At 45.7% G+C, this 10,173-nt stretch overlaps 2 protein-coding genes across 2 annotated transcripts in view; both read right to left on the reverse strand.

Moving 5' to 3' along the window:
* Positions 1-5,168: 5,168 nt before the first annotated feature.
* On the reverse strand, positions 5,169-6,707 carry LOC133011021 (alpha-2A adrenergic receptor). Its single transcript, XM_061078701.1, has one exon. The coding sequence runs from the start codon at positions 6,705-6,707 to the stop codon at positions 5,169-5,171; it is 1,539 nt and encodes a 512-aa protein (XP_060934684.1).
* A 1,695-nt stretch (positions 6,708-8,402) lies between these two features.
* dbnla (drebrin-like a) overlaps positions 8,403-10,173 on the reverse strand; it is a 3,896-nt gene continuing 2,125 nt past the window's right edge. Inside the window, exons 8-15 of the mRNA XM_061075731.1 lie at positions 10,112-10,169; positions 9,755-9,820; positions 9,578-9,683; positions 9,248-9,481; positions 9,117-9,170; positions 8,825-8,925; positions 8,682-8,751; positions 8,403-8,539 (exon numbers count right to left, since the gene is read on the reverse strand). Of these exons, the coding sequence (XP_060931714.1) occupies positions 8,403-8,539; positions 8,682-8,751; positions 8,825-8,925; positions 9,117-9,170; positions 9,248-9,481; positions 9,578-9,683; positions 9,755-9,820; positions 10,112-10,169 (826 nt within the window). The remainder of the gene's footprint in view (positions 8,540-8,681; positions 8,752-8,824; positions 8,926-9,116; positions 9,171-9,247; positions 9,482-9,577; positions 9,684-9,754; positions 9,821-10,111; positions 10,170-10,173) is intronic.

Consider the following 10,173-nt stretch of genomic DNA (forward strand, 5'->3'; position numbering starts at 1 on the left):
ATACGGATGGTTAGGGTAGGGTTCGATAGGATATGGATGGTTAGGGTTAGGGTTCAATAGGATACGGATGGTTAGGGTTATGGTTTGGGTTGGATACGATACAGATGGTTAGGGTTAGGGTTCGATAGGATACGGATGGTTATGGTTAGGGTTCAATAGGATATGGATGGTTATGGTTAGGGTTCGATAAGATACGGATGGTTAGGGTAGGGTTCGATAAGATACGGATGGTTAGGGTAGGGTTCGATAAGATACGGATGGTTAGGGTAAGGGTTCGATAGGATACGGATGGTTAGGGTTAGGGTTCGATAGGTTACGGATGGTTAGGGTTAGGATCTCTCCTGATCCCGGAGGGAAGAGATGAAACAGCTGATAAAATCCAATCATCTTTATTCATGTTTCGTCTTATTGATTCATTGTTTAGGAGAAAAAAAGACCAAACACCAGTAAATCAACATTTAAAAAGTGTATAAATCACTATAATAATACATCTGACACGGACAGGTTTTTAATTCTTAATCTTTAAAAGAATGAATCAGTTTCTCTAAGACAAAGTTCACAAGGAGTTATTTTTTGAGTTGTGTAATGTTTACATTGAATAGGTAAAATTATATATTTGCAGATGAAGGATTCACGTGTTTGCTGTGAGTCTGTTTGTGTCTGAGTTTGTTTTCTTCCACCTCCTGAAACATCTGGATCTAAACTCACCAGATGTTCAAAGGGAACGACAGATCAACACAGAGCTGAGGCTGCAGGTTCATCAACACACACTGCTACAGCTGCTGTGAGTGTGTGAGTGTGTGTCTCTGTGTGTGTGTCTGTGTGTGTGTGTGTGTGTGTGTTCCCTCTATTCTCATCCTATTAGTTTCTGTAGAGATGGAGCCTGACATTTAACCATGTCACAGCAGAGCCCCGAGCACAACGGCTACTTTCTAACAGGATAACATCCTCAGTATTGGATTATTACACTCACACACACAGACACACACACACACACACACACACACACACACACACACACATACACACACTCTGTCACGCTCGTCTTTACATTCAACACATACAAAAGAAGGCTGAACACAATGATCGGTGTGATTCCAGCAGCAGAGACAGAAACTTGTGATGTCTTCATCTGGACTCTGTGCTCAGGATCCACTGATGATGTGAAGAATCAAACCTTCATCCTCATGTGAGCTGTTCAGCTTCAGGTGGAGATAATAAACCAGCTGCTGAGTCAGTGTGAGGTCATGTGCTGAAGAGTAAACAGTAGAAGAAGTGGAGCTGGGTGGTTCCTGAGTTCTTCTGCTGCTCCTCGAACCCTCAGCACTTTATGGAGCTTTTCTCCGTCCTGTCACACTTTGATTTACTCGTTTGTAACCGCAGCATAAAACCTGCAGCTCTGCAGAAACAGCACAATCATGACTGAACTGTATTTTGAAATATTAATATTAAATAAGAACAGTATTCTTAGCATTTACATAAGCGACTGTTTAATAGATGTTTGCGTGACATTGTTTTGAATAATGGTCGCGTGTTAAAATCTGACTGAGCTGCATCAATATATAATCTGACTGAATTATTAACAGCACTTTTCCTCCTGAGTTCACTGACATGTGAATACACCAACACACACACACACACACACACATACACACACACACACACACACACACATACACACACACACGCACAAACACACACATATAATATATATATAAAAAGACTGAAGCTTTTCAGCCTTTTTTTGTCTATGAACTGAATCAATTCTTTCTTGTGAAAATGTAGAACACAATGTTCAGTTTATCATTTTCCCCGGTTCCACATAATATTCTTTCTGTGAGCAAATCTCATGACAAGACCCGTAGAACAACAGACAGACAGACAGACAGACAGACAGACAGACAGACAGACAGACAGACAGACAGACAGACAGACAGACAGACAGACAGACAGACAGACAGACAGACAGACAGACAGACAGACAGACAGACAGACAGACAGACAGACAGACAGACAGACAGACAGACAGACAGACAGACAGACAGACAGACAGACAGACAGACAGACAGACAGACACAGTCTCACTTCACAGCACCGAGCAGTAAATCTGCTGCTCTGTCTCAGATTTGTGTTGATTAATAAATGTGACAATGTGATTCGACACACTCTGTGTGTTTTACAGCGTTTCTTCACAGCGAGCGTTCGCTCCGACGAGTCGTCACCGAGCATCAGGACTGACGGAAGCAAACGATGTCACAAGGCCGAGGCTTAATACAGCATCATAAAAAAGACATTAACGAGCCACCAGCATAAAGCCCCGGAGCTCTGAATCCATCATCATAACGACACAGAGAAGAAAAGTTTAGTGTCGTTAGAACTTGAGCTCGGTGAGAACATGATGATTATGAGCTGAACGGACTCAGAGGAGCAGGTGAGAGGAATCTGTGCTCGTGTGACGCCGGCAGCGTAAAGGAACCGGAGCAGATCACCCATGAACTCAATTCAGACCTAATTACATCTGGATTCATTCTGTCCTCATCCAATATGGTTTTGTTTCCTGTGATGACAAGAGGTCCGGGTTCGAGCACAAGCAAAGAACGTGTCATCACAAGCAGGGGCCGTTCGAGTGTTAGCGGCGAGTTTAGAGGGAGAGCATTTCAACGTGAAATCAATACGTCCCGCTCTCAAACTGAAATAAAACATGTAAGTCACTGAAATGTCAACACTGCTTCAGGTCATCATTCAAAAGGTAGATAAACAGAAGGTGGAGTAGCTAAACTGTAAAGGAGACTTGAAATACATTTTTACAGGCAAATCAAAAATGAAAGAACAATTTGATGGAATGCACAAAGTGGGACAAAAGCATATCACAAATACTATAAAAAAGGAATGTTATTAATTACTGGGATGTTGCAAAGAATACCTGGAGTAATTTCAATACAGACAAAATTAATTAAGATTTTATCAGCTTCACTTCCTCCTCTCAGGTACAGGTAGAGAAGGTTCATGGGGTCAGTGACCCGGGGGTCGTCCACGGGTCGCTGGTTCTGTCCATCGCTTTCTGAAACACGTCTTTTTCTTAACTTTCATGATCCAACACAAAGAAGCTTTTTAAAAATATCTTCCTCTGGAGACGTCTTCATCAGGAGAGAACCAGCGATGTGCTAATGACTCCAGCTCACACCTGACTCATCCTCATCTATTTTTAGGCTACGTGATATTTTTTGATTTCCAGGTGTTTATGTGATGACACCTGGAATATTTTCTACTGTTACATCATCCGATTAATGAATGTTGTTTCAGTCAGAGGACAGAGAAGCAGAGAGTTCTCAGTCTGACAGAAAGCAGTGATTTCATTATTCTCTGAGTCGCTCTGCTCCGGAGCCACGAGCGACCAGCGTCTCCTCGCAGCCTTTATAACAAACATCACAATAAAAGCATACCACTGGGGCATGGACATTCAAAAAATAAATAGACAAAATATTTTTTTGCAATAAATCACAACCGAATTATTTTTTATTTCTGAAAGAGGAAATGTCATCGACTTTGTTCAGGAGACGAGGAAACGGGTTTGAGAGAGTCCAACCGTCTCTGTCTGAGTCAGTCCTGCACATGAAGTTTTAAATCACGTCCAGATTATAATAATGATATAATGTAATAATAATAATAACATAAAGAGATTATGTTGTTGATTTATCTCTTAGAATAAAGACGACACACGTCTCCACTCCCTCCTGACGTCGTCCTATCAGAGCTCAGAACAACACGAGGCTCAAAGGAAACTGTTTGACGTGTTTTATTACAAAATGATCCACATTCTGTTCAACGCTTCCATGATTATTAATACTGAACATTTCAGATTGATGTGTCACTGTCGGTTTACTGCAGCAGAGAAAACAAGCACATTCATGTTTATAATGAAGTCAGTCTTACATCGGTCTTACATTAAAGAACTGAACACACAGGAGGAGGAGGAGGAGGAGGAAGAGGAGGAGGAGGAGGAGGAAGAGGAGGAGGAGGAGGAGGAGGAGGAGGAGGAGGAGGAGGAGGAGGAGGAGGAAGAGGAAGAGGAAGAGGAAGAGGAAGAGGAGGAGGAGGAAGAGCAGGAAGAGCAGGAAGAGGAGGAGGAGGAGTAGGAGTAGGAGGAGGAGGAATGGGAAGAGGAGGAGGAGGATGAAGAGGAAGAGGAGGAGGAGGAAGACGAAGAGGAGGAGGAGGAAGAGGAGGAAGAGAAGGAGGAGGAGGAGGAAGAGGAGGAGAAGCGTCTTCATCAGGGATTCTGCTCATCGTCAGCAGTTTAGATTCAGTCTGTGTTGCTTCGACAAAGAGCAAAATGAAAAGCTGTCGATCATGATCAATAATTACAGCAAATAAATCCAACCTCGGGTCGACCTCTGACCCCTCGGGCCCGTGAGCCTGTGGACCCATTCTCTCAATTATTGTTTAAATGTTAATTAATTCATGAACAACAGACAAAAGCCTTATTCTTTGTATTCTGTCATTCTTCCAGGTATTGAAATTGAAATTTAATTTGATATGGTCATAAATAATGTTATTTTATTTGGTGAAAACTGTAACTGCACCCTGTGAGAACCTGAAACACGTCCTTCTTAGAGAAGAGGATCAATAAAACAACCTGAAGGAGGAGGAGGAGGACGGCTTGATGGGATGTGAACAGTTCAGCAGACGTTCAGTTTCCATCACCGACTCCCAGGCAGAGCTGTGACATCTGGAAATGGAGACGGGAGTAAAGGAAGGGGAGAGACACTGGTCACATTTAGTTATGGTGGTCCATATTAAAGAAGATGTGGATTCTCTCCCAGTCAGACCCTCAGGAGACTCGTCCTCTGCGTCCTCACACACACACCGTTGTCTTCTCCTCTTCCGCTTCAGGATCAGAAATCAAATAAACCTCCTCAGAGTCATTGACCACACAATTACACTGTTTCCTCAGATAACATTACAGATAATTGATTCGGCCGCTTGTATCTTTCTGAAGTCTCCTCTGTCGGCTCTGACTCAGCAACACACTGAGAAATAAACACAATTTCCTCTTTAATGCACGAGTGTTTGTGTTGATGCTGCTGGAGGCGGAGCCTGGTCCAACACGTACAGACACAGAGGAGTTTCTGTTTCGTGTCCGTCGACAGATCTCAACAAGATCCTCCTCAGAAGAACGTGCCCTTGGCGTCCCGGCACAGAATCCTCTTGAAGGCCTTCCTGAAGTCCTTGTTGAAGATGGTGTAGATGACGGGGTTGAGGCAGGAGTTGCAGTAGCCGATCCAGAAGAAGAACTTGAACAGCGGGTTGGGGATGCTGCAGGTCTCCGGACACACGGCCTGAAGAGAGTAAGAGAAGAAGAAAGGGAACCAGCAGATCACGAACACGCCCATGACCACGGCCAGGACGAAGGTGAACCTCTTCTCCCGGTTCACCAAGGCTTTGCGTCGGCACACGGCGGCCCCCGGGTTGGGGGGCGTCCTCGGGGGTTCCTCGGGGGCCAGTCTGGTGCCGGATGATGTCATCATGGTGCTCTGGTGTCGGCTGCTCAGGTCTAGCACCTGAACTCTAAATCCTTTGCTTTTCCTTCCCACAGCTCGCTGGTTGGGTTTGCTGGTCTCTCCTCCGTCGTCCTCTCTGAGAACCTCCTCCAGTCCGGCCTCCTGCTCAGAGCCGGAGCTGGAGCTGCTGTCGGGCGCCCCCCCGCCTTCGTCAGGATGTTTCTGTGCCGGGCCTGAGGAGGTCTGGCTGTCGGGCTGAGGGACTGAGGAGGAGGACTTCTGCGGTGGACTCGGGGGTGGAGGGCAGTGCTGAGGGTTCTGGCTCATGGTGGTCTCAGGCGGTCTTTGAGGGGTTGATGGCGTGGAATCCGAGCAAGACGCCGCGGTGTGTCCTCGCCGGCCGGCAGGCGCAGCTCCCTGATCTCCGTTCTGCTGGAACTTCTCAGAGAAGCTCCTCACCGGCTCGCTGGGCACCAGAACCTTCTGCTTGTGAGCAGGTGAGCACCGGGTGTGCTGCTTAGCGATCTGATAAATCCTGACGTACACCAGGATCATGATCACACAGGGGGCGAAGAAGGATCCGATGGTGGAGTAAAGAATGTACCAGCGCTCGTTGTTCAGTTCACAAACCTCCTCTCCTCCTTCGCTCTTATCCAGGGTGAGGAGAGGAGGGAAGGAGATGACGGCAGAGATCAGCCACACCACGATGATGCCGGCTTTGATGCGTGAGGGAGTGCGTTTGGCGCCGTAGGACACGGGTTGAGATATGGACAAGTAGCGGTCCAGAGCGATGGCGCACAGGTGCACGATGGAGGAGGTGCAGAAGAGGACGTCCAGCGCCAGGAAGATCTCACACCAGACGGAGCTGAAGGCCCAGAAGCCCTGCAGCTCGTTGGCCAAAGAAAAGGGAATAATGAGCGTGGCCACGAGGATATCCGCCGCCGCCAGCGACACCAGGAAGAGGTTCTGAGGTCCCTTCAGGGATCGAGAGGTCAGCACGGCCATGATCACCAGGATGTTCCCCACGATAGTCACGACCATCATGAAGGTGATGGCGATCGCAAAGGCTGCGGTGGCCTGTGGCGTGTAGGGCGAGGTCCTGGCGGCGCTGCGGTTGCAGGGTCGGGCGCCGGAGAGGAGGCTGATGTTCCTGCTGGGGAATCCGCTGAGCTCCGACAAGCACGTGGCGTCCGGGGCGGCGGCCATGTTGGAGAAGGAGCTGAGCCTCTCACAGGACGACACTCAGCAGAGCATCGACAGGATCCTCCAGGTCGAGGACAAACCGAGGCGGGACGGACGCTGGTCAAGGAGACGCCATGTGATGGTTACACCACGAGGGAGATCTGCAACACACAGACACACAACGCTCATGATGTTGAAGTCGACACAGATTCAGCAGCAGAGCAACAAGATTCAGGAGTTCAACAATGAGTTGATGTTTGTGTGTCGCATCAGTTTCAAGCTGTTCAAGTGATTTGTATCTTTAGCCTCCAGCTTCAGCACCACAACATGAGATGAGTTATGAAAGGTTATATTGTAGAATACATTTGTGCAGTTTTTTTGTTATAGTGACGATTTCTTTGTTTCCCTAAGAAATTAACAACAAAATCATTGGCATTAAAAAGGATCAATCTGCACCTTCACAAAGACGTCTGTTTTCATATATTTATTTTTATTTTTGCAGAGTAACCATGAAGCTGAGAAACAATTATAAGTTATTTTTATGTATTTTTATGTGGCAGAAACCTCTCCTAAATAACCTATCGTTATTTATTGATTATAAATGTCTTCAGTTTTAGAAAGGAATCCATCGATCTGGAGTAGATTTCCCTTTATCTTCATTAATACACTGATCTCTACTGTAACTGTGATTCACACTTTATTAAATTAATAAATAACAATTTCTTATTTCCAGAGGCTCTGATGTTGCTCAGTAAAATAAAATAGAACCAGTCTCATGATACCCGTGATAGTGAAGAGCAGAATCTCACAGAGTCAGAAAGCATCACTTACTGGAACATGAAGAACATGAAGAACATGAAGAACGTGTGGATCTTCTCCTCCTCAGAGTCTGAGCCTCTTCCCATGACCACAGCTGACCGAGCGGGTTCCTGTCAGCAGAGTTCGGACCCATGAGGAGTCCGAGGTCCGGTCTCCAGCAGCAGGACCAGCCTGGAGAACCTGGAGAACCAGGACCAGGACGAGCAAAGGTTCTGGTGTGAGACCAGAGGAGGCTGTGGCTTCATGAGATTCATTCATCTGAGATGATGGGAGCGTGCACGATGCTCCTCAAGTCCCGGAGTGTGCACACAGAGGACGTGCACGATCACAGGAGGAGCGAGGACGCGCTTTTTACGAGCAAACCCCAAACACACACACACACACACAGAGACGCACACACACACACACACACAGAGAGAGAGAGACGCACACACATGCACAGACTCAGGTTTAAAAAATAAATATATAATAGGTTTAAGTTGAAAAACGCGTCTGTGATTATGTGTAATACAAATACTTAATATGTGTTTATAGATATAGATATGGAGAGATAGAGAGAGACAGACAGATACAAGTTTCATATATTCATTTATGTTAATATATTAAGTACAGTACATTACAGTATTGTTGAAATACACATACACACACAATTTATTTAACAAAGAAAATCCTCTGATTCTGACCGCGTCTCATCCACCAACATACCCTGTTTTAAATCCACAAGTTGTATAGCGCCATCTTGTGGTCAACAGCAGAAACTACTAAATCAATCATCAACACTTTTCAAATTAAAAATCCAATCTCTTCATGAATTAGTCTCTGGTGCAAAGTAACTAAGTAAAAGTACCCGAGTAGTAGTGTACTCGTGTACCGCTGCTGAAGAGAGGAGGATGATGGGAGTTAGAGCAGCTCCACGTAATTAGCAGGAAACATCCCATAATGTCCATCAGGTGCGTAACCTCTCCACCAGCCCTCGTCCACCATGTCGATCCCACTGATGACATCATCAGGGTCAAAGGTGATCTCACTGTCGTCCACTGTGGAGCAGAGGTTTGTGTTTAACAGGCTTTATTTGCACTTGTACATATATAAACACACACATATATATATATATATATATATATATATATATATATATATATATATATATATATATTAGCAGTTAGCTCAGTAACGTACCGGCCTGGTAGTCGTACACAGCTCTGGCACAGATGTTCTCTCCGTTAGCGTCTGCACCGTTTTCTTCAGCCTTTAAAGAACCAAACATTAGTCAGATTCCCCCATGACACAGGGTCAGAGGTCAGAGGTCAGAGTGGACTCACTGTGTGGTGAACCTGCTCCACGTTTTGATACAGACTCTGATCTGGTCCCACTGCTGGTTCTTCTTCTGCTGCTGCTACATACAGATACTCCTGAGATTCTGCTGAGGGTCAATTCATCACAATAATGACAGGATATTAAATATAAAACAAATGTACCAAGTCAACACTTCATATTGTCCCTGCTCCTCACTGGTCCTCACTACTCCTCACTCCTCCTCCCTGAGGTTGTAAACACTTGTTTTGATGTTTCACATATTAATCCTGATGTCAGTTCACATATCGTGATTCGTACCTGGAGTCGCTTCCTCTGTATCGTCCTCAAACTCATCAGACCACTCCTCCTCCCCTGTAACACACAGTGGCTCTTTAACATGGACTGTATAAAGAGGACCAGATACTACTGAGTGTATATAAGTGTCTTACCTGCAGGTTGAACAGGTGAGTGTGAGGGATGTGAGGTGTAGTAAATGGCTGCAGGTGGTGAGTGAGACGGAACAGGTGAGACAGACCGGACAGGAGACCGGACAGGAGACAGGACAGGAGACAGGACAGGAGACAGGACAGGAGAAGTCTTGACCTCAGCGGTGGGAAACTGAGGCATCCTCAGAGTTTCCCTCTCAAAGGATTTCTGAGACAGAAACGGACTCTGCAGCTTCCCTGGAGGACAGAGGGAGTCAGTGCTCTTCATCACTTCCAGTTTATCAGCGGCTGTTTACTGGTTAGTGCTGGTTAGTGCTGGTTAGTGCTGGTTACCAGGTCTGGACGGAGACGGTCTGTCGTTGGCCTCGAAGCTCTGCTCCCTCTGCTTGAAGACGTCTCTGGGGTTGAAGGATCTCTGAGAGATCAGGGATTTGGCCTCCTGAGGACGACACAGAGATTCCATCAGAAGCGAGAAACTTCTTCATTCATAGAGGAACCGTTTAAACTCACGTTGGCTTTCTGCACAGATGCTGCAGCGTTGATTCCCGTCCTCTTGATTTCTTTTTCCTGCTGGTTCTAAAACAGACACACACAATGTCGTCTCTGATTTTATATTGACACTAAAAGAAACAGCTGGAGCGTAGAATCTGCAGCTTGTCAACAAATAACATTTCAATCCAAACCACAGGAGGAAACTCTGCATTTATTCTTGATTATTTCAGCAGCAGCTTCGTAGCAGAATAGGTTCACGTTCACTCAGTTGATTGTAACTTCTGCTGTTTCTGGTGTTTTGTGGCTCCTATTACAAACTTAAGTCTCAAACATCCAAGGAAAATAACAAATATGTCTAAAGTTGAATCCTCTCACCGGTCGCTGCTGCTGCTGCTCTCGTTCTGCTTCCTCTTCTCTCTGTTTCTGATAAAGTCTGA

Source organism: Limanda limanda, chromosome 1, assembly GCF_963576545.1.
Source record: "Limanda limanda chromosome 1, fLimLim1.1, whole genome shotgun sequence".
NCBI lineage: Eukaryota > Metazoa > Chordata > Actinopteri > Pleuronectiformes > Pleuronectidae > Limanda > Limanda limanda.